Raw genomic sequence first — 25,191 nt, 5'->3', positions numbered from 1 at the left:
TGACCAATCAAAGCAGGGATTGAATTTGAATTGGATTTAGTATAAATTATAAATGTGTTTGGCTACTGTTCTAATCCATAGAACTGACTGAGCCAAGCATTTGTAATAAGGCACAGTTAGTGCCTGTTAACAACCCTGAATGAGCCATTCACCCAACTGTACAGTTTTAGGATCAAGTAAAAGAAAGTTACAATTTCCAATTCAGCAAATGAGATTTATCTTAGCTCTACTCGTTTCATTTGGCCTGACAAGTGGAGGCTCTGCTCTCGTTTTGCTTGGCCTTGACAGCCAGGTGGACATCCAGCCGTGTGAGGCGGAGCCCCATACAGTACATCCACTCACTCAAATGTCTGTGTTGAATAGTTTTATGAGTAAGTAAACACTTCTTTTTACTGTTTGACTTATTTCCCCGCTGTATCCTTGGCCTGCCCTGAACCAAGGTACAGTAAATGTAGCGTCCACTACAGAAGACAGAGTATCCCAGTAGAGCACACACTCAGATGGATGATCAGTCAGTTGCTTGTGTTTTCCTCCTCCAAAACACAAGCACTTAGTACCACTGAATGTGGCCTGACTGTCTAGCATTTACCTTTTTGTGTGTAGGTATTAAAGACAGGGAGAGGGATGGAGAGGGACGGAGAGAGAGAGATAGAGAGGAGTGGGTTGCAAAGGTCAGCAGGTAACCCCCAGGTAGACACAGACAAAGAAGAAGCTGATTACTCCCAAGTTGTTGATATTATGCAGTCCAACTGTCTGTCTGTCTTTCTGGAATTCCATGTGGATGTGTTTGAAGACAAAAAGGGCCTGCACAGTAGACTGCTACCATGTGCTGCTCCTAACACCAATGCCCTTATGTGTTTGATACTCCCCATGCTCTCGCCTCCTCCACCCCATTCTTTTATTGAGACACTCTAGATGATTTGGTTACGCCCATATCACATATTGTACACTGCTAAGTACAGTAGGTGTGGGTGGGTGTGCGTGGTTGTGTGTGTGTGTGTGTGTGTGCGTGTGTGGGTGTGTTGGTGTGTGTGGGTGTGAGAGTGTGGGTGGGTGCGTGCTTGTATTTACGAGTGCCGTTGTGTCATGTGATGGGAGTGGTTTGTAAACCATGCATACAGAGAGGGCTAAGCTATTTGTGTGTCATAGGGGCCCAGGGATACACACACACAGAGGGCTAAGCGGCTGTGTTTCTGTGTCATAGGGGCCGAGGGGTGCAGACGGTCCACTGGGGGAACCAGGGCCTGAGGGCACCAAGGTAAACATCTTCTCACCCTCAGAAGAACATTATACTGAATGTCCTCTTTCTACCTGACTGAGAAACCTTGTTCTGTGCACTTTGACCTGATGAAAAGTCTATTTGTTGCCTCACTAAGATCTCTCTTTATTCCTCTCTATCTCTCTCTCTTGCTCTTCTGCAGGGAGAGCAAGGGGAAGGTGGAAAGAAAGGGGAGCCTGGGTTCATAGTGAGTACTCGGCATCACCTGTCTGCGTTGAATGAGTTTACTTTCTACCACAGACCCAGCACAGGCCTCAAGAACATGTGTGCTTTTAATTTAACATCAGAAATGTATATACAACGTGTGTGTGTGTGTGTGTGTGTGTGTGTTTGTGTGTATGTGGGAGTTTGCTCCTATCCTGTGTGTTTCTGCACATGACTCTGTCCCTATACTGATTAGAGGGCACATTGAATAGGGGGCAGGAGGCCACTTACGATGACAAAATAATTGGATCTCAACAGAAAGTCCCTTATGGTTCACCTGAAGCAAGAATGAGGCAGGGTTACTTCCTGTATCACCCCTGCTGACCAATAACAGGCCAGAATGAGGCAGCATTTCTTCCTGTATCACTCCTGCTGACCAATGACAGGCCAGAATACTTCCTTATCCCCCCTGCTCCTGCATTCATTCTACACAACAGACTCCACTGTGTAGGAGACCTACCCCAAAATATTCAGCATGTGTTATTATTCCTACATCTGAGTGAAAAGGTTACACTTGGGCCACCGTAACCTGAGGTTTAAATTGCCATTAAGACCTGTGTGGGAGATCGATAGACTATAACGGTTTTATTTGCAGAGGGTGCCACTCTTCTGATGGCTGTTATAGTCAATGAAAAGCCTCTTCCAGCTCACAGTAACGAAACCTGAGCTATGTCAATAAAGACCTTGTCATATGTCAGTTGTGCAGAGGTGAGGACGGAGTCAAGCGCAGGACACAGAACTGAGTAAAAATAACGTGCTTTACTGTGAAAAATAAATCAGCCAAAATAATCCACGCAGGGATAACAAACCCTAACACACACGACTAACACAAACCAGGAATAATCACGCACAAAACATCATGGGAACCAGAGGGTTAAACAGGGAAATAATAATAACTTAATGGGAACCAGGTGTGTGCACTCAAGACATAACAAATGGAAAACAGAAACATGGATCGGTGGCAGCTAGAAAGCCGGTGACGACAACCGCCGCCCGAACAAGGAGAGGCACCAACTTCGGCGGAAGTCGTGACAGACCTGCAGCATGCAAGAGGAAAATGTGCCCTGCTCTGTATTTTAACTGTAATCAATGTGTTGCTCTTTATTTAGGATGAAAAACATGAAAAACCTACCATCTGGCTTTATATTTGCTAGCGTCATTGTCTCCATTTTGGTTGGGGGATTTCATTAAAACACAACCTGTAGATGGGTAGAGCCATTGGTTGGATGGAGAGAGTTTATGAAGGTAGATTATAGTGAGTAATTTTTGTTCATCATTTTGGATGAATCTAGATGAGTGTAATGGTTCCTAACATGATGGACCAGTGCACCCGTGTCATCTCTAGCTTTGATGTCCTGTGTTCTAGTATTATGTGTGTTCTACTATTGAAAAATCTTTATCTTTGATGTCTTCAATGGCATTTCTTTAACGCAGGATAGATAGCTCAGTTAGGAGCAGTAATGTTAACAAACGTAACTGCCAAAATAATGGAAACACTCAAGTAAATGAGGGATACAAAGTATATTGAAAGCAGGTGCTTCCACACAGGTGTGGTTCCTGACTTAGTTAAGCAAACTGATGAGCTTGAAAACGATGTGAACCATATGCCATGGCATATGATGTCAGTCATCAGATCTCAATCCAATTGAACACTTATGGGAGATTCTGGAGCGGAGCCTGAGACAGCGTTTTCCACCAACATCAACAAAACACCAAATTATGGAATTTCTTGTGGAAGAATGGTGTCGCATCCCTCCAATAGAGTTCCAGACACTTGTAGAATCTATGCCAAGGTGCATTGAATCTCTTCTGGCTCGTGGTGGCCCAGCGCCCTATTAAGACATTTTATATGGGTGTTTCCTGTATTTTGGCAGTTACCTGTAGGTGAACTATAGTACCTCCGCTAAGTTGAGGATATCTTGGATAATAGAAGATATTCATAAGACTTGCATATAGTGTAGGATCTTAATTTGTGCCAGTTTGTTACAGCAGGAAAATAATCCTGCAGCAACTGGTAATGTGAATTATTACAGTATGTGGATTATACACTGAACAAAAATATAAACTCAACATGTAATGTGTTGGTCCCATGTTTCATGCAGTGGCAGCTGGTGGGAGGAGCTATAGGAGGACGTGCTCATTTTAATGGCTGGAACAGAATTAATGGAATGGTATCAAACACATCAAACATATGGAAACCACATGTTTGACTCTGTTCCATAATTCTATTCCAGCAATTACAATGAGCCCGTCCTCCTATAGCTCCTCCCACCAGCCTCCACTTGTTTCATAAACTGAAGAAAAGAAAATCCCAGAAATGTTCCATATGCACAAAAAGCTTATTTCTCTCAAAATGTGCACAAATCGGTTTACATACCTGTTAGTGAGCATTTCTCCACCGACCTGATATATCAAGAAGCTGATTAAACAGCATAATCATTACACAGGTGCACCTTGAGCTGGGGATAGTAAAAGGCAACTCTAAAATGTGCAGTTTTGTCACACAACACAAGGCCACAGATGTCTCAAGTTTTGAGGGAGTGTGGAATTGGCATGCTGACTGCAGGAATGTCCCCCTGAGCTGTTGCCAGAGAATTGAATGTTCATTTCTCTACCCTAAGCCACCTCCAATGTCGTTTTATTGAATTTGGCAGTACGTCCAACCGGCCTCACAACCGCATACCACGTGTAACCACACCAGCCCAGGACCTCCACATCTGGCTTCTTCACCTGTGGGATCGTCTGATCCCAGCCACCCGGAAAAGCTGATTAAACTGTGGGTTTGCACAACCGAAGAATTTCTGCTCGTGCTCGTCGTCCTCACCAGGTCTTGACCTGACTGCAGTTCGGCGTAGTAACCAACTTCACCTTCGATGGCCACTGGCACGCTGAAGAAGTGTGCTCTTCACGGATTAATCCCAGTTTCAACTGTACCGGGCAGATGGCAGACTGCGTGTATGGTGTCATGTGCGCAAGCGGTTTGCTGATGTCAACGTTGTGAACAGAGTGCCCCATGGTGGCAGTGGGGTTTTGGTATGGGCAGGCATAAGCTACGGACAACGAACACAATTGCATTTTAGCCTGAGGCCCATTGTTGTGCCATTCATCCGCTGCCATCACCTCATGTTTCAGCATGATAAAGCAAGGCCCCATGTCACAAGGATCTGTACACAATTCCTGGAAGCTGAAAATGTCCCAGTTCTTCCATGGTCTGCATACTCACCAGACATGTCACCCATTGAGCATGTTTGGGATGCTCTGGATCGACGTGTACGACAGTGTGTTCCAGTTCCCGCCAATATCCAGCAACTTCGCACAAGAGTGGAACAACGTTCCACAGGCCACAATCAACAGCCTGATCAACTCTAGGTGAAGGAAATGTGTTGCGCTGCATGATGCAAGTGGTGGTCACACCAGATACTGACTGGTTTTCTGATCCACGCCCATAGATTAGTGCCTAATGAATTTATTTCAATTGACAAATTTCCTTATAGGAACTGTAACTCAGTAAAATATTTGAAATTGTTGCATGTTCCTCTTGCAGGGTAAAGCTGGCGGTCCAGGGGAGAGAGGCCTACCAGGGAAGCCTGTGAGTACCTTACATTACATTCACCTATCTCCATTACTTTGGCAGGTTTGATTGACAGGTTTGGTTGACATGTTTGATTGACAGGTTTGATTGACATGAGGTAAAGAGACCAACACCAGAGCTACATGAGAATATGTATTAAAAGTCCCACCCCTATAAAGAATTTCGACCACAGTTTTCTACCTGTTATATAGGCCCCCATTACAATTATTTCCACCACAGCTTTCTACCTGTAATACAGTCCCAGCCCTATAAAGAACTCCCACCACTGCTTTCTACCTGAAATATATGCCCCAATTAAAATCATTTCCACCACAGCTTTCTACCTGTAAAATAATCCTGGCTCTATAAAGAATTTCCACCACTTCTTTCTACCTGTAATATACTGTAGGTCCCATTACAATAATTTCCACTAGAGCTTTCTATCTGTAATATAGATACCGATTAAAGGTGGTGTATAAAATACTAATTTCATCCATTAAAGTAACCTAGATTGACATGAAGTGTGTGTGTGTGTGTGTGTGTGTGTGTGTGTGTGTGTGTGTGTGTGTGTGTGTGTGTGTGTGTGTGTGTGTGTGTGTGTGTGTGTGTGTGTGTGTGTGTGTGTGTGTGTGTGTGTGTGTGTGTGCAGGCACATATCTTAAATCATCAGAGTTATTTTTATGTGCTCTAGAGAACAACATATACTTAGTTTTACCTACATTTAGTAGAGTACCGAAATGAAGCTCCTCACAAGCTAGCAGTGAACATTTTGCAGAAACATAACGCTTTGTTGCATATCTCACTGCTTTCTTCCATACGCTGTTCCCCCCTGATGCCAAATAATTCACACGTATTAATATTAATTCAATGGATTGTGGTCAGTAAACCCATGGAATATGGTGTAAATAATATATTTTTTAAATCTATTAGCATGAAACAAATGAAGTGCATAACTATATCGTAATTTTCCATGAAGAAAAATAGTTGGGGAAAGTATTTGTAATCTTATTGCAATGTTTTCAGAAACCATGTCCAATATTTGATTGGCAACAAAAAAAGCCTCATGTTGATGATGGTCACTGTTGATGATGGTTACTGCTAACTAATGTGAGCTAGTCATGCTACGCACTAATTCTAGTTACGTGCAATATAGCAGGATTGGGATTCTAGGCTGCCATCCTGGATTATGTTGGAACTGCATAAACGCCACAACTTTTGCAGATAATGTGTAAAAACGCAGGCACCAAACACGTTTGAAAATCATGATTTTATAATATTTGTGGTAATAAATCACAGATTCCAAGGTCAATTAGCTACAGGACAATATTTCTAATTAATTACACAAAAACAAATACACCCCCTCCAACAGCCCTGTAGTAACAACACTTCACAATTATACGCACATGTACCAGCATACAATCCTTCTCCAAATAAAGATTCACTGTTTGTGAGTTATATTACTCAGTACTAGGATGTTAGTCCATCCATAAAGATTAGAAATTATACAAAATTAAACTGTAGGTGGAAACCTGTCTATGACTTCACTCTTTCCCGTGTTAGTATGTATATCTTTGTCAATTGTCATGATGCATTCTATCTCGGGTCATTGGGCTCCTAAGCCAGGTATGTAGACGTCTTAATTAATGCACTGAAAGATGTCTCACAGCTGCTAACTGGGATGGTCAGCGCGGCCTGTATGATTGCCTTCAGTGATGGGAACATATCAGGGTCTAACAATTTATACACACAGGACATGTCAAAAGTGGCATCTTTTCTTTTTTGAGAGGTAATGTTTAGCAAGGACTACCTTCTCTGGCTTGAGAGGAATATGCCATGTTTGTCTTGTGTGGGCCTCCCCTCTCTATGTTCTCTCTCTGTCCTGTCTGGTAACCTTTCTCTATGTTCTCTCTCTGTCCTGTCTGGTAAACTCTCTCTATGTTCTCTCTCTGTCCTGTCTGGTAACCTCTCTCTGTGTACTCTCTCTGTCCTGTCTGCTAACCTCTCTTCCTTGCTGTCTGAAGTTCTGCTTCCCTGGATCTCCTATATTATTACAGAGATGGCATAGTGTCAGTGCCGTAGCAATATGGAGAATCCTGATCAGACAAACACACAGAGAAGCAATATATGCACACACACACAACATGAACAACAGGCAAATAACGTGTACCTGAATTTTTTCACTCAATCTTAAACCTGATTAACATTCAAATGTCTTACCCTTCACAAACCACAATAGCTGTGTTCTCTCTGTTGCTTTAGCAACAACATCGAAATGCGTGCAGCCATGGGGCAAAACAGATGAGGTTGGCTTAAATTGTTAACATGTAAGCTTTATTTAGTCTCCAATGTTTATTGAAAACAAATACATTTGCACAATGACCACGTGTTGTTTCAGAAACATTGTTATAGTTATTGGTTAGCTAGCCAGAGAATGTTTGCCGTATTTGCATTGTCATGAAATCAGTCAAAACACCTCAAAACAAGACATGGTATCAATAACTTGATGAAACATGCTGAAATAGGCCACAAATTATTCCCCACATGGCAGTGTCATTCTTGCTAGCAATCTGGCCATCCAGAATCACAACAGACTGACTTATGCCCTATGGAAGCGTGCACATCGTTGTTCGTGACGTTGTCAGCCAACCCATCTATGTAGCTAGATGCTAAATAATTATATTGTAAACACACACACTCACAATGTATTCACTTACTCCTGCAAATACAACAACCGTCTCTGTGTTTACTGAGCTGCATCTTCAATTCCGTATGTCCATCTTCTATAAATTGGAAACAAATTACTCAGCTGTCCAGCTTTGTTTTTCAACAGATAGCTACAGTTGAAGTCGGAAGTTTACATACGCTTAGATTGGAGTCATTAAAACTTGTTTTTTCAACCACTCCACAAAAGTCTTGTTAACAAACTATAGTTTTGGCAAGTCGGTTAGGACATCTACTTTGTGCATTTTTTCCAACAATTGTTTACAGACAGATTATTTCACTTATAATTCACTGTATCACAATTCCAGTGAGTCAGAAGTTTACATACACAAAGTTGACTGTGCCTTTAAACAGCTTGGAAAATTCCAGAAAATTATGTCATGGCTTTAAAAGCTTCTGGTAGGCCAATTGACATCATTTGAGTCAATTGGAGGTGTACCTGTGGATGTATTTCAAGGCCTACCTTCAAACTCAGTCCCTCTTTGCTTGACTTTATGAGAAAATCAAAAGAAATCAGCCAAGACCTCAGAAAAAAATTGTAGACCTCCTCAAGGTCTGGTTCATCCTTGGGAGCAATTTCCAAATGCCTGAAGGTTCCTTGTTCATCTGTACTAAGAATAGTACGCAAGTATAAACACCATGGGACCACGTAGCCGTCAGGAAGGAGACGCGTTCTGTCTCCTAGAGATGAACATACTTTGGTTCGAAAAGTGCAAATCAATCCCAGAACAACAGCAAAGGACCTTGTGAAGATGCTGGAGGAAACAGGTACAAAAGTATCTATATCCACAGTAAAAACGAGTCCTATATCGACATAACCTGAAAGGCCGCTCAGCAAGGAAGAAGCCACTACTCCAAAACCACCATAAAAAAGCCAGACTAAGGTTTGCAACTGCACATGGGGACAAAGATCGTACTTTTTGGAGAAATGTTCTCTGGTCTGATGAAACCAAAATAGAACTGTTTGGCCATAATTACCATCGTTATGTTTGGAGGAAAAAGGGGAAGGCTTGCAAGCCGAAGAACACCATCCCAACCGTGAAGCACGGGGGTGGCAGCATCATGTTGGGAGGTGCTTTGCTGCAGGAGGGATTGGTGCACTTCACAAAATAGATGGCTTCATGAGGGAGGAAAATGATGTGGATATATTGAAGCAACATCTCAAGGCATCAGTCAGGAAGTTAAAGCTTGGTTGCAATTGGATCTTCCAAATGGACAATGACCCCAAGAATACTTCCAAAGTTGTGGCAAAATGGCTTAAGGACAACAAAGTCAAGGTATTGGAGTGGCCATCACAAAGCCCTGACCTCAATCCCATAGAAAATGTGTGGGCAGAACTGAAAAAGCGTGTGCGAGCAAGGAGGCCTACAAACCTGACCTGACTCAGTTACACCAGCTCTGTCAGGAGGAATGGGCCAAAATTCACCCAATTTATTTGGGACGCTTGTGGAAGGCTACCCGAAACGTTTGACCCAAGTTTAACAATTGAAAGGCAATGCTACCAAATACTAATTGAGTGTATGTAAACTTCTGACCCACCGGGAATGTGATGAATGAAATAAAATCATTCTCTACTATTATTCTGACATAGTGATCCTAACTGACCTAAGACAGGGAATTTTATTAGAATTAAATGTCAGGAATTGTGAAAAACTGAGTTTAAATGTATTTGGCTAAGGTGTTTGTAAACTTCAACTGTAGCTAATTGAGCTGACGTTACCAAAAGTAGCTAACGTCATGTTAGCCTTAAGTTAGCTAGGTATCTTTATTAGCAATTTTTTGCATATTTGGACAATACTTGATTAGACAGTAATTGGTTAGTTAGTGATACTTTGTCGGGTGGTGAACAGAGCTCCAGAAGTTTCATTCAGTGTCCAGATAGTTAATCAGTAACTGTACTGTCAAAACCCTACTCATGAAATCTGTTAGCTAGACTGAGTAGTCCCTCACGTTAGTTAGTCAGTTAGTCAGTTAGTTAGCTTAACATTATCTGTCAGTGCAGCTTTTGAGTCAATATGTTGAAATGTACTCAAATCTGGCTTACTGTGAGGTCAATAACTCTGAATAACATCATCATGGGCTAACAAAATGTGCTATAGTAATAGCAAGCTAACAAAGTTTACCTCGATTCTGTCACGTTAGCTAGGAGTGGTGGGTGTGGAGTCAAGCGCAGAGAGCAAAGTTCCAAATGAGAATGTTTATTCCAAATATGGGTCAAGCCAAAAATCACAGGCACAAATGACCACAAAGACAGGACCGAAAACAAACCGTATAGGAATAAAACACGAACATCCACTGACAGAAAAATAAACAAGCCCGCACAAAAGCAGGCGGGCCCTGAAGGCTTAAATAGCCCTGAATTAACGACAGACAAGAAACAGGTGAAAACAATTAAGACAAAACCAACAGAAAAGGGAAAAGGAATCGGTGGCAGCTAGTAGACCGGTGACGACGACCGCCGAGCGCCGCCCGAACAGGGAGAGGAGCCACCTTCGGTGGAAGTCGTGACAGATTCTCCTTCTCATCTTTGTGTTCTCTCCCTCAGACACTGAACAGTCGCCCGCATACGGCGGAATATCATTTTTGGGGACGAATTAAAAATGTCTTTGGTGAACCACTTTGACTCCACCTCCTAAAGTGCCACCGTACACAGAAATGCTGGTTTTAGGCAGGCCAGGGCCCATGTTTGGAGTATTCATTGCAGTGGAGACTAGCTTGTTTTACACCATCCCAGCAGGGCAAAAGACTCAGGGCTGGGACAAAATCATTCGGGGCTATAGCCACGAAAGCCCGGGTCTAGTGATGTCAATGGCCTGTTCCATAGTACCATGACCTTGTGGCTGGTGTGTGCTTCTATCCCCTTGTGTTCCTGGCGGCGTTAAACTGAGACTGGGATGTTTTCAATGTTGTAACAGTCTTCACTACGGGGGAAAATATCTGCTTTTCTACTTAGTTAATGATGGATTGCAGTGTTGTGATATAACCACTGAAGGATAAAATGATTCCCTACTGACGGGAAATGTGATTAAAGAAACATACAGACAAAAGTGCTTATTATTATCAAGTGAGCTGCACACAATTCATAGTGTTGGCTGCTGTTAGCCCAGTACAAACATTTCTCTCTGCATCTCTGTGTATCTGTGGCTAGCCAGACATGATGATCCCTAACTAGAGATTGCCTGGTAGAACCTGATGCATGCTCAATGACTCTTGGATCCATTCACAGATGCTTGGCTTGCTTGTTTGGTTTGATAAATGACCTATTTTCAGCTCTGTTAAGTCAGACTTGGCGTAACACATGACAAACTTTGTTTCTAGGTGTTATTAACTGATGTGCCGCATGCCCCCCCACAGACACACAAACACACACATACTAGCAGCGACCTGTCCTGCTCAGCATCTAAATGCCATTATTTGTCATTTGCATAGAGCAAGGTCTATGTTCAAACAGGTCAGGGGAATGAATGGGTGTTGTTGCGGTGTTATATTTAAGCAAAAAGGCCCGAGGGGGTGTGGTATATGGCCAATATACCATGGCTAAGGGCTGTTCTTAGCAACGACACAACGCGGAGTGCCTGGATACAGGCCTTAGCCATGGTATATTGGCCATATAACGCAAACCCCTGAGGTGCCTTATTGCTATTATAAATGAGTTGCCAACGTAATTAGAGCAGTCAAAATAAATGTTTTGTCATACCCGTAGTATACGGTCTGATATACCACGGCTGTCAGCCAATTAGCATTCAGGGATCGAACCACCCGGTTTATAACAGCTCATTTCTCATGAGCAGTAAAACACACAATAATGCAGCTGGAACTCCCAACTTGTATAACATGGTGAGACCATGAAATCCCCATCAGACATCTCTACTGTACATTAATCTATAGAAGAGTGGGCTTTTAGAGTTGGGTGCTGCAGAGTGGGCTTTTAGAGTGGGGTTTACTCCAGTAACTAACAGTATGTTTACTCCAGTAACTAACAGTACGTTTACTCCAGTAACTAACAGTACGTTTACTCCAGTAACTAACAGTACGTTTACTCCAGTAACTAACAGTACGTTTACTCCAGTAACTAACAGTACGTTTACTCCAGTAACTAACAGTACGTTTACTCCAGTAACTAACAGTACGTTTACTCCAGTAACTAACAGTACGTTTACTCCAGTAATTAACAGTACGTTTACTCCAGTAACTAACAGTACGTTTACTCCAGTAACTAACAGTACGTTTACTCCAGTAACTAACAGTACGTTTACTCCAATAACTAACAGTACGTTTACTCCAATAACTAACAGTACGTTTACTCCAGTAACTAACAGTATGTTTACTCCAGTAACTAACAGTATGTTTACTCCAGTAACTAACAGTATTTTTACTCCAGTAACTAACAGTACGTTTACTCCAGTAACTAACAGTATGTTTACTCCAGTAACTAACAGTACGTTTACTCCAGTAACTAACAGTACGTTTACTCCAATAACTAACAGTACGTTTACTCCAGTAACTAACAGTACGTTTACTCCAGTAACTAACAGTACGTTTACTCCAATAACTAACAGTACGTTTACTCCAGTAACTAACAGTATGTTTACTCCAGTAACTAACAGTATGCTTACTACAGTAACTAACAGTACGTTTACTCCAGTAACTAACAGTATTTTTACTCCAATAACTAACAGTATTTTTACTCCAATAACTAACAGTATTTTTACTCCAATAACTAACAGTACGTTTACTCCAGTAACTAACAGTATGTTTACTCCAGTAACTAACAGTATGTTTACTCCAGTAACTAACAGTATTTTTACTCCAATAACTAACAGTACGTTTACTCCAGTAACTAACAGTACGTTTACTCCAGTAACTAACAGTACGTTTACTCCAGTAACTAACAGTACATTTACTCCAGTAACTAACAGTACGTTTACTCCAGTAACTAACAGTATGTTTACTCCAGTAACTAACAGTATGTTTACTCCAGTAACTAACAGTATGTTTACTCCAGTAACTAACAGTATGTTTACTCCAGTAACTAACAGTACGTTTACTCCAGTAACTAACAGTACGTTTACTCCAATAACTAACAGTATGTTTACTCCAGTAACTAACTGTATGTTTACTGCCGTGAGGAAACTATTAAAGCTAACAAAGATCTGACAGGCAGCGTAGAGGAACTCAATATTCTCCCCAGTCACCTCTAGAGCCACAGCGCCATCTTGTGTTCAGTATTGAAAAATACATCTTTGAGGGACAGAGTGACTAAGCAAAGCTCTGAAGTCATCTGCTCTTTCATATCATCTTCCTTAAATGACTGCATGCACTTTATGATAGTGTCATTGAATAATGGCTTTCTTAACCGCCACCATCTTTCAGCCTGGATGTTCCTTTCAGTTCCCGCTGACAAATTAGGGGAGCATTTGTGCACACAGAGCTTTGATTTACAGTTTCAATAAAAGTATTCCCATGTTATAAGAACTCATGATTTATTTCTGTTTTCAGCTCTCTTTCTCTCTGAGGGCATTTGTAAGAAGAGTTCTGAGAATTACCAGTCCCCTCCATCTTTCCTCCGTTCCTTTTTCATCTGTTTGCTCTGTGCTGTACAGACAGATTTCAGTTGGTCATTGTGTTATGTGATCTAGGGTAGTGCTGTACACTTACCATTACAACAGCGGTTGAAGAGAAAACCTACAGGAGGGTAGCTCTCCATGAACAGGGTTGGAGAGAACCTACAGGAGGGTAGCTCTCCACGAACAAGGGTGGAGAAAGAACCTACAGGAGGGTAGATCTCCAGGAACATGGTTGGAGAGAGAACCTACAGGAGGGTAGCTCTCCACGAACAAGGATGGAGAGCCCTGCTAGAGAGTCCTGCTGTATACTTACCATTACAACAGGGGTTGTAAATAGTAGACCACTTAAAGGTCCCTTACAGTACAAGTACAGGAGTATCATGGCAAACTGGAAGACTGGCCAATAGTTTCTATGCTCAGACCATCAGGCTGCTGAAAAGCCACCACTAGTCAGCTACCTGCTCCCCCCTCCCCCCTGCTACGCCCCCCTGCTACTCCCCCTATGGACCCCCCCCCCCCAACTGACTTTTACTCTGCCCCCACCCCAACAACATTCATTACTGTTCCAGTTGTTAATATGTATATTTTAGTTTTTTAAATTATATATTTTTTTTTTTTATCCACACCCCCTCAATGGTCATGCCGCTCCTCCTATAGTCATTCCCCCCACCCCCTAAACAGCCTTTACTCTGCCTCCATTCCAATGGACATGTATTTATTCATCACTGATACAGTTATGATGTCTATAGTTCTATTTCTATTGTTGTTTTTTATCACCATTTTCATTATTTTATTTCACTTAGTCCTGCATGTTGGAGCTCGAAACCTAAGATTTTAACTTTACCCTGCAATCACACCTGCAACCCTGACTATTAAAAACTCTGAATCTGAATCTATGAGGGGACCTTTAAGCCTGTGAAAGATTTACCACAGAGATGATTAAAGGCCCAATCCAGCTGTTTTTTATATAAACATCAAATCATTTCTGAGTAACAATTAAGTACCTTGCTGTAATAGTTTTCCATTTCTCAACCAATCATTTTGCTAGGACTGTCTGGGAGTTGTCTGAGTGGGGAGGGGGAGGGCACCTGAAAAGTAGCTGTTATTGGAAGAGAGGTTTGGAACTCACTTTGTTATCAGTCTATTAACTTAATTGATGCCTGGTGATGTCAACAGGCAGGCTGAACTCCACCCATGCCAAACATTCTGATTAGAAGGTCCTATGTAGATTGTAATTTCAACCAGCAGGAAATAACACTGACTTTTACAGTGTTCGTTTCAGAAGCTGTTGTACAATATGATACAGAGCACATGAGAAACTGAATTTTGACTGCACTGGACCTTTTAAGACATAGCCCTAACTTTGACATCATGACTTTGCACTTTAGTATGTTCATAACTTGATGTGAATGATGTGACATACATTGCTGGGACAAAGACCTTTTGAGGTGGCTAAAGGTTGTGTATGTTGTGTCTCCTGTGTAACAGAGCCTGGGTTAGTCATGATGGACAATGGATGTGCATAGAATATCACACTGATCCTAGATTAATAAAGCAACCAAATATTTCAGATCAGATGTAATACCTTTGATACACATTTGATATGCTTGATAAACCACATTCAATAGCTTCCTTCCCCAGTTGTAACAGAAACTGCTTCCTCAGTGTTTGTGTTCAGGATGCTATGGATCAAGTTCAAGCGTCAAGTTCACAGGCTTGTCCCTTCCCAACTTCTCAAAGGGGATTTTTCCATTCCTGGAATATTAGATGTACACTATATTTTCTGCAGACTTACTGTTTTTTATGTTTGTTTCTCCAGACCAATCAGATCCATTGATAGTGTCTCTTGTAGGCTCTGTATCTGGTTCAGCCTGTAATAGTATGTTGGTGAACTTTGACCTCTGTCTCTCTCTCAGGGGCAAGCTGGGATCCCTGGCAGCACAGGAGAGAGGGGTGCCCATGGTGAACCAGTGAGTATCGACCAACCAATCAAACAGTTGTCATAAAGTTCTTTACAGGAACCCTGCCTAGACCCCTAAAGTGTAAGCAGCAACACAGTGGGCAGGAAAACTCCCTAAAAGGAATAAATCTCATGACCTCTCTTAGCGTGATGAGGGCCAGGAGTTTTCCGACCTAACCACACAACCTGATAGGGGAACACTCTGGGTCTTACCTATGACACTTTGGCTGTGTTTGTGTAAACGCAGCCACTGTGGCTGTGGCTGTTCTGTGGTATAGGAATGTCAAACAGACTGTCCCTGTGAGGTGAACATGTGTTATTAAAACGATTAAGCCTCTCTTCCTCCTGAGGCCTTTGGACTTTGTGTGTCTGTTGGTCTTGGTCTTTTGACCAATTAGAAGAAAAAATATCAGAATTGGGCTGCCTGTGTAAAGGCAGCCATCCTTTTATGTTTATATTTCTAATAATTTAATCAGCTCTGGTATTACTCCCGCACCCTGAATCAGTTGTTCCAGGGCTCTGTAAAACGCAAGCTGTAAAGAGCGGTGTGATTTCATGTGGCTGATGGGATGTGAGTGTGACTAATGATTCCAGCTTTGATGCTGACAAACACACACTCAGGCACGCAGACACACACACGGAGAGACACACACACAGACAAACACACACAGACAAATACACACACACAAACACACTTAACCCCCGCTGTCACGAACGTCGTAGTGAGGAGACCAAAGCGCAGCGTGATGTGAATACATACTTTTAATGTAAGACGAATAAACGCGAAGAACACTAAAGAAACTAACAAAACGAACGTGAACGCTATAAACAATGAGTGCAGACATGCAACAATGAGTGCAGACATGCAAAGAGACAACGATAAACAGCTGCCTCTGATTGGGTTCGGACTCCGGCAGCAAAAAAAACTGACTCTAAAGGGGAGGGTCCGGGTGGGCCTTTTTCATGGCGGCGGCTCGGGTGCGGGACGTGGACCCCGCTCCACCTCAGTCTTGGCCCACTTAGGTGGCGCCTCTGGAGACCATCGTAGAGGACTGAAGACCATCGTAGAGGGCGCCTCTAGACTGAGGGGCGACTCTGGCAGCTCCGGACAGGAGGGCGACTCTGGCAGCTCCGGACAGGAGGGCGACTCTGGCAGCTCCGGACAGGAGGGCGACTCTGGCAGCTCCGGACAGGAGGGCGACTCTGGCAGCTCCGGACAGGAGGGCGACTCTGGCAGCTCCGGACCGTCTAGGCGCACTGTAGACCTGGTGCGTGGTTCCGGAACTGGTGGTACCGGGCTGAGGACACGCACCTCAGGGCGAGTCCGGGGAGGAGGAACAGGATACACGGGACCGTGGAGACGCACTGGAGGTCTAGAGTTTATAGCTGACACAACCCGTCCTGGCTGGATGTTTATTTTCGCCCTGCAAATGCAGGAATAGAGCACACTGGGCTAGAATAGCGCACTGGAGACACCGTGCGCTCCACCGCATAACACGGTGCCTGACCAGTAACACTCTCCCCACGGTAAGCACGAGGAGTTGGCTCAGGTCTCCTATTTTATTCGTCACATACACACGGTTAGCAGATGTTAATGCGAGTGTAGCGAAATGCCTGTGCTTCTAGTTCCAACAATGCAGTAATATCTAACAAGTAATCTAACAATTCCCCACCAACTACCTAATACACACAAATCTAAAGGGGTGAATGAGAATATGTACATGTAAGTATATGGATGAGCGATCTCCGAGCGGCATAGGCAAGGTGCGATAAATGGTATAAAATACAGTATATACATGTGATATGAGTAATGTAAGATATGTAAACATCATTAAAGTGGCATTATTTAGAGTGCATTGTATAAAGTGACTAGTGATCCATTTATTAATGGCACGACTTCCGCCGAAGTCGGTCCCTCTCCTTGTTCGGTCGGCGTTCGGCGGTCGACGTCACCGGCATTTTCCATTTGTTTTGTCTTTGTTTTCTACACACCTGGTTTCTATTCCCCAATTATATGTTCATTATTTAACCCTCTGTTTCCCCCATGTTGGTGTGCGTGTTTGTTTATTATGTTCAGGTTGTATCTTTATGGCTGGTATTGTTTGCCGGGTTCGTTATTACGCCCGTTATTTACGAGTGACCGGTATTTTCACGCACCTTTAGTATTTGTTTTATACTGGTGCAGTTCGTGGAATAAACTACCTTGTACATTCATCTTTGCTCTCCTGTGCCTGATTCCATGCACCAGTTACCCACAGCCTGACAATTAAAGTCGCCAGTGATTGGGTCTCAATGTAGGCAGCAGCCTCTCTGAGTTAGTGATTGCTGTTTAGCAGTCTGATGGCCTTGAGATAGAAGCTGTTTTTCAGTCTGTCGGTCCCACATTTGATGCACCTGTACTGTCCTCACCTTCTGGATGGTAGCGGTGTGAACAGGCAGTGGCTCTGGAGGTTGATGTCCTTGATGATCTTTTTGTCCTTCCTGTGACATCAGGTGCTGTAGGTGTCATGGAGGGCAGGTAGTTTGCCTCCAGTGTTGCGTTGTGCAGACCGCATCACCCTCTGGAAAGCCTTGCGGTTGAGGGCGGTGCAGTTACTGTATCGTGGGAGACAATCACAAATACAGGTCAAACAGATTAGGGCGTGACAGCAGGGCTGTCGAATGCCAAATTTCTATGATACAGCCCAACAAGATGCTCTCGATTGTGCATCTGTAAAAGTTTGTCAGAGTTTTGGGTGACAAACCAAATTTCTTCAGCCTCCTGAGGTTCTTCACCACACTGTCTGTGTGGGTGGACCATTTCAGTTTGTCTGTGATGTGTACGCCGAGGAACTCAAAACTTTCCACCTTCTCCACTGCTGTCATGCCCTGCTGTCACGCCCTGATCTGTTTCACCTGTCTTTGTGATTTTCTCCCACCTCCAGGTGTCACCTGTTTTCCCCATCTCTCTGTGCCAGTTCGTCTTGTTTTGCCAAGTCAATCAGTGTTTCTCCTAGCTCCTATCTTTCCCAGTCTCTGTTTTTTCCTAGCCCTCCTGGTTTTGACCCTTGCCTGTCCTGACCTCGAGCCTGCCTATCGCCTGGTACTGTTTGGACTCTGACCTGGTTTATGAACTCTCGCCTGTCCCCGACCTGCCTTTTCCCTACCCCTTTTGTTATGATAAGTATCGGAGCTCAACCATCTGCTTCCTGTCTGCATTTGGGTTTCGCCTTGTGCCCTTATAACTGCTGTCCCTTCGATGTGAATAGGGGGGTACTCCCTCTGCTGTTTCCTGAAGTTTTGAACAAAGATCATCTCCTTTGTTTTGTTGACATTGAGTGAGAGGTTGTTTTCCTGACACCACACTCCGAGTGCCCTCACCTCCTCACTGTAGGCTGTAGTTGGTAATCAAGCCCACTACTGTTGTGTCGTCTTCAAACTTGATGATTGAGTTGGAGGCTTGGATGGCCACGCAGTCGTGGGTGAACAGGGAGTACAGGAGGGGGCTGAGTGTTGAGGGTCAGCGAAGTAGAGATGTTGTTTCCTACCTTCACCACCTGGAGGCGGCCCATCAGAAAGTCCAGGACCCAGTTGCACAGGGTGGGGTTGAGACCCAGGGCCTCCAGCTTGATGATGAGCTTGGAGGGTACTATGGTGTTGAATGCTGAGTGGTAGTCAATGAACAGCATTCTTACGTAGGTATTCATTTTGTCCAGATGGGATAGGGCAGTGTGCAGTGTGATGGCGATTGCATCGTCTGTGGACCTGTTGGGACAGTATGCAAACTGAAGTGGGTCTATGGTGGCTGGTAAGGTGGAGGTGATATGATTATTGACAAGTCTCTCAAAGCACTTCATGATGACAGAAGTGAGTGCTACGGGGCGGTAGTCATTTAGTTCAGTTATCTTTGCCTTCTTGGGTACAGGAACAATGGATGCCATCTTGAAGCATGTGGGGACAACAGACTGGGATAGGGAGCATTTGCATATGTCTGTAAACACACCAGCCAGCTGGTCTGCACATGCTTTGAGGACGCGGCTAGGGATGCCATCTGGGCCAGCAGCCTTGCGAGGGTTAATAGGTTTAAATGTTTTACTCACGTCAGCCACGGAGAAGGAGATGGGTGGACACAGTCCTTATTAGCGGGCCGTGACAGTAGCACTGTATTATTCTCAAAGCGGGCAAAGAAGGTGTTTAGTTTGTCTGGAAGTGTGACATCGGTTTCCGTGACGTGGCTGGATTTCTTTTTGTAGTCCGTGATTTCCTGTAGACCCTGCCACATACGTCTCGTGTCTGAGCCATTGAATTTGTCGCTGTTCACCTTGTCGCTGTACTGGTGTTTCGCATGTTTGATTGCCTTGCGGAGGGAATAGCTACGCTGCTTATATTCAGACATACTCCCAGACCTCTTTCCATGGTTAAATGCGGTGGATCGCGCTTTCAGTTTTTCGCGGATGCCGCCATCCGTCCACGGTTTCTGGTTAGGGTAGGTATGTGTTATGGATCAGTTGTTACTTTGAACACAATCAAACCATGATGCGCCACATCACATGATATCACAGTAACCATTGCGGCCTCTGATTGGCTGTTTTTCTCCTCTAGGGGCCCAAAGGACCCGCGGGGGACGCAGGACCTGACGGAGAGCAAGGACATGAGGTACATAACTGTTGTTTAATATCAAGATTGGATCTCATTATTTTGTTGTCGTTTCACTGTGATTTTCACTATACTTCTGGACACACACTCCCTCATGCTTTTGCACACACACACACACACACACACACACACACACACACACACACACACACACACACACACACACACACACACACACACACACACACACACACACACACACACACACACACACACACACACACACTTTGTTTTACTTCTCTCTCTTTCCACAGGGAGCTCCTGGCGGAGAGGGGGAGCCAGGTCCAGTTGGAGAACCTGGGATAAAGGTTAGTGTCCTAGAGAATTACTGATTTGGTTTTAAAACCCCCAAAACAAAATGACAAATCAGACAACATGCTAGTAAAGTTTACCGCTTAGCCTACTCACCCATTGAACTTGTACAGAAGATGTACCTCAACATACCCTAGGTATGAAAAATATAAAAAGATGGCATTGTTAATCTGAGAGCGGTACCAGGTCCTATTAGTACCCAGAAGCCTCTTGGAGGGCCATGGCATCTGTTCATCCCTGTGTTGGGTTATGTCCCCCTGAGGGGACGTGACCTCCTGAGCACTATGAAAACAGTCAACACTCGCAAATAAAGTACTTACATCGAAGTAATATTTTATTTGGAAGTTGGAATACTCCTGGGCTACAGTACCTCAAGACTCATTTACAGAACTTAGAGTTGAGCTTGTCTTATCATCTTATTTTGTATAAACTCCTGAGCACCTCTATTGTTGTGTCCCTGCAGGGCCACGGGGGGCCGGTTGGAGGAGAGGGGGAACAAGGACAGCAGGGAATGAGAGTGAGTCCTGACTGAGTCCTTCACAAGACCTTCTGAACACAGTCTATGCTCCTAATCCTGCTCTGCTTGTGTTTGGGAGAATCCGATATGCCCGTATATTTACTGTGCCCTCGTTTGATGGAGATGTGTAATCCCTGGGCCGGCGAAGGCCAGGGCAGTGTTGAGAATGATTTGTTTTTGTCTGTTGGACTGTATCAATAACCTTCAGGGATGTCGGAGGAGCCTCTCTCTCCCCTCCCTCTCTCTCCCTTTCTTCTTGGGCCAGGGGAAAGCACTGTAGAGAGAGAGAGGGTCCTTTGTGTCAAAGCTTACTCTCAGAGATCCTGTTGTAGAACTACATTGTATTGTACTGTGATGCAGAAGGATGTGCAACAATTACATAGTTACAGTCTAGTGTAGAAAGTTGAAGACACACCTGTTCTCCAGTCTAAATGTCCGTATTATGGATGCTACTGTGTGGCGACTGAGGTTGGGCTGGACGCTCTGCCCAGCCTCCCTCATCGTCAATCCATGATTTATGACATGGTCCACCAAAGTGGCCCTAATGTCATCGGAAATATGTCTCCGTCTATTGCCTGGTCCCCTTCTTGTCCTCCTCCTACTCCTCTCTTCCTCTCGCTCTCACTGCCTCCATGTTTGCAAAGTTCTCACAAAAGAGGTGAGCTTACCTGAGGTCTATTTGTAGTGCTAAGGCTCAGACTAATTGGTGTTCAATTACTGTATAAATGTTTTCATGTGTGTGTGTGTGTGTGTGTGTGGGTGGGTGGGTGTTGCCAATTTCAGGAATGTTTTGCATTTTGAATAGAAGTGTTTTCCCAACGATTGCAAGAGATTTCATTCTTGAACGAAATGTCTAATGTAAGAAACAGTGTGTAGTGTTTTGCAAGTGTGTTGCAGAATTGCAAACAAAGTGCAAAGCAGAAAATGTGTTTGTACTTTTGGTGCTTTTGTTTAGGGCATGGTTACAAAAGTTAAGGTTTTGATGCTTTTGTCTAAGAATTCACTTTCAGTGAATAAGCAATCGGCAAAAACTGTAATCACAATGGCTTACATATAACGGAAGGAAAATATAATCGTCACAGTCAGGCTCTTTCCAATGTACAACATGTTTCATGCCCTGTGGGTTTGTGTAAACCTACAATCATACGAGTCAACTATACATACTGGACAGTAAAGCCTAAACATTCCATAGGAACATATTAGCATGGTATTAATTGTAACAGCAGTGACCATGGTTGGCTGAAATAAATGTGATGCTGTGTTTGTAGGGTCTTCCAGGTCCTGCTGGCGAGGACGGGCCCCAGGGAAAAGATGGACCAAAGGTAAACACACTGGACAATAAGCTAAATGAGAAGTCCTTTGCTGTTATTGCTCCTACTTCAGAAGCCTCCTAGAACCTATGTCTCTTTACTCTCCTACTCTTTCTTTCTTGTCATCTTGATCTTTCTCTTCTCCCGCTCTCTCTCTCTCGCTCTCTCTCAGGGAGAGCCAGGTGACTGTGGGCCCATGGGCGAGGCAGGGGACAGGGGGATAGAGGGAGACCCTGGGCCTCCTGGAACCACCGGAGTGGCTGGAAAACGTGGTTTCTCTGTAAGTGTGTCCGTTTATTAGCTAAACTTATGACAAAAAATAATAATGATACAACAATTAAGCCGTACAGTAGGTAATGATGCCAATGTGTCCCAGTAGGGGTCAGTATTCTGGGGCACTTGGCGTTCAGTGAGGTCGCTGTCACAATGGAATTGTAACAAAGAAGATGATTTTGTCAGCAGCCATTTTGTCTCCCAGTGTCTAATGAGTTTGCCTCTCTTCCAGGGTCCAGAGGGGAAACAGGGTCCCCCCGGCAACCGAGGACGGCATGGCAAGAAGGTACACACCTGTTTTACTATTAGCATGTGTTGATAAATGACATCACCGATTCCTCATGGGTGTCCGTGCTCTCACAGCTTTACTGTTGTTCTGTCTTCAGGGTGAGACTGGCAAACCAGGTCCTATCGGTGAGACAGGGGACATTGGGGACATTGGCCAGGAAGGAGGGATGGGACTGAAAGGAGCAAGAGGAACCAGAGGCCCTGTGGTCAGTGCCCAGTTATGTATTCTCCGAGTTCTCACCCCTCCTAACTTCCTATGTGGGCAATATGTGTAGGAAAGTGTCCCTCATTAGTACTGAAGGGAGTCTATCAGGTTATTGTGTTGTTCAGGTCACTGGAGTGGCCAAGAGGACAGCAGCCTCCATTCGGTCTCAACAAGAAACACTTGAAATTAATGGAGCTGTTTCCTTGTGTCCTTGTGTTGGTTGAGATGAGGTAACACACTCAGCATCCTACCACCCAGTAGAAATACTTGTTGATATACATACACATACTCTCACAATTGACAAATTGCATAATTCCCAAGTCATTGGCAGGCCTGTAATATTTTATATAAATAATGTTGATGAACTTCCTAAGTTTCCCTCTCTCTCTGGAGAAGCAACCCTGAATGAATGACCTCATATTACATTATTCAAACCTGGCAAAGCCTCTGTCAGATCAGTAGCTCAGACTAAGCAGAAGTGATCTGACATCTTTCCTAATCTCTAAAGCTAATCTCCCTCTGTTTTGTATAGCAATTAGCAGGTTGCTAATCCTGTAGTGTTTGAAGACAAGCAATAGGCCTATCAGATTTTCTGTTATGAGTTGTAAAAAACAGATGTCAAAAGCAGAGCAAAGGCTTTAAATAACCGTTTTCCCCCTGGAGCACGGGATCACACAGGAAGACATAGAGGAAGGAAAACTCCTTTCCCAGGAGTGCTATGCCATGAAACCTCTGTTGTGATAGCTGGGAAAGGAAAGATGTACGGCTTAGTGTCATACAACACCTCAGGTCCAGGGATGCAGCCTGCATAGGTGCTTAACGTTTAACTCCAAGGTTATATTCAGCATAACCACATAGTGCAGATAGAATAGCAAAACAAATGGTTGTAAAAATGAATGTGTCTGTTTTCTGCATGATTTCCAGGGTCGTCCAGGAGTCATGGGGCCTGAGGGGATGCCTGGAATTGCAGGATACACAGTGAGTTATTCCTGTCTTGACTCCAAGTCATGACTCCTGACTTCCTTATCAGATCAGCTCTCTTCCCCTAAAAGAGATTCACCCCAGTCTCTTCACCTCAGAGAGATTCACCCCAGTCTCTTCACCTCAGAGAGATTCACCCCAGTCTCTTCACCTCAGGAAGATTCACCCCAGTGAATCAATAACATGTTAACACACACACACACACATATACTAACAGTTCTCTGCAGCCAAATACAACTAGACAACATAACACCTGGTGTCGAATCAATACCACAGCAAACCGACTGCCAGAACAGAGAAGAAAGCCAAACCCCAAACCCTTAAAACCACATTTGTTTTGGTACCTCCACAGCCAGTCTTCATTCTGGTTTTCAGTCAAACACAACTAGACAGAGAGATTCACCTCAATACCACAGAAAACACACACCTAGCCAAACAAGAAGAAAGAAGAAATTGGATATGGTCAACCTCAAACCCTTATAACCAAAACCTCTGGCAACTCCAGAGGATGCCAGGTCATCGCCAATCTCATTCTGGCTTTTAGTTTCGTAACGATGCAGGGGCACTACAAGTTCACGTGGTTCCTTTTTAGTCTGTTTGTACTGTACTGTACTTACTTACTTACTTACTTACTTTATTGTCCCCATGGGGAAATTTTGTTGCAGTGTCATGTACACCTTTAAAGTGGCGTTAAATACAAAACAAGATTGACAATACAACTTTCAATAACAGTCACGCACCAATAAATAAAATACAATTTAAAATTTACACTCACTCTTAGCTCAATCACACACCCACCCAAATTGTTGAGTGATTTCTGTGGTCCTGACAAATAAGTCATTATACCAGGGATATATTTCTCTCCCTTGCTGTCCTGAGTGTGTTTATAACAAAGCATCGTGTTTAACACAATGTTGACAACCCACGCCGTGTCAAGTTATTTACATTTACATTTACATTTAAGTCATTTAGCAGACGCTCTTATCCAGAGCGACTTAAGTTATGTGTTATTGTACTGTCTGTCGACCGTGAGTTATGGGTTCTTTGAATATTATGCAGCATATGATGTAGATATAGGTGAGTAATCATGGGTTTGGTTATTCTTAGGGCCACGCCGGCAAACCAGGACCCATAGGACCACCTGGACCCAAAGGTGAAAAGGTACCCTATGCATTTGCATGTTTTTTGTCCTCCTCCTACACACAGTGTTATGTTTTCAGCCTTTTGAAGATAAATGCCATGTACTGTAACCTTCTATTACTAGCCTGTTCAACCTCTCTTTCGTATCGTCTGAGATCCCTAAAGATTGGAAAGCTGCCGCGGCCACCCCCTCTTCAAAGAGGGAGACACTCTAGACCCAAACTGTTA

At 43.7% G+C, this 25,191-nt stretch overlaps 1 protein-coding gene across 2 annotated transcripts in view; it reads left to right on the top strand.

Moving 5' to 3' along the window:
* Positions 1 to 25,191, top strand: part of LOC139541501 (collagen alpha-1(XXIV) chain-like) — a 316,499-nt gene that overhangs the window by 248,471 nt on the left and 42,837 nt on the right. For both annotated transcript variants that reach the window (XM_071346202.1, XM_071346201.1), the window contains exons 29-41: positions 1,205 to 1,258; positions 1,422 to 1,466; positions 5,028 to 5,072; positions 15,259 to 15,312; positions 19,884 to 19,937; positions 20,192 to 20,245; positions 20,713 to 20,766; positions 22,035 to 22,088; positions 22,249 to 22,356; positions 22,582 to 22,635; positions 22,736 to 22,843; positions 23,767 to 23,820; positions 24,931 to 24,984. In XM_071346202.1, coding sequence (XP_071202303.1) covers positions 1,205 to 1,258; positions 1,422 to 1,466; positions 5,028 to 5,072; positions 15,259 to 15,312; positions 19,884 to 19,937; positions 20,192 to 20,245; positions 20,713 to 20,766; positions 22,035 to 22,088; positions 22,249 to 22,356; positions 22,582 to 22,635; positions 22,736 to 22,843; positions 23,767 to 23,820; positions 24,931 to 24,984 — 792 coding nt within the window. The remainder of the gene's footprint in view (positions 1 to 1,204; positions 1,259 to 1,421; positions 1,467 to 5,027; positions 5,073 to 15,258; positions 15,313 to 19,883; positions 19,938 to 20,191; positions 20,246 to 20,712; positions 20,767 to 22,034; positions 22,089 to 22,248; positions 22,357 to 22,581; positions 22,636 to 22,735; positions 22,844 to 23,766; positions 23,821 to 24,930; positions 24,985 to 25,191) is intronic.

Source organism: Salvelinus alpinus, chromosome 16 (assembly GCF_045679555.1).
Source record: "Salvelinus alpinus chromosome 16, SLU_Salpinus.1, whole genome shotgun sequence".
Taxonomy (NCBI): Eukaryota; Metazoa; Chordata; class Actinopteri; order Salmoniformes; family Salmonidae; genus Salvelinus; species Salvelinus alpinus.
This window is presented reverse-complemented; position numbering and strand designations above follow the sequence as displayed.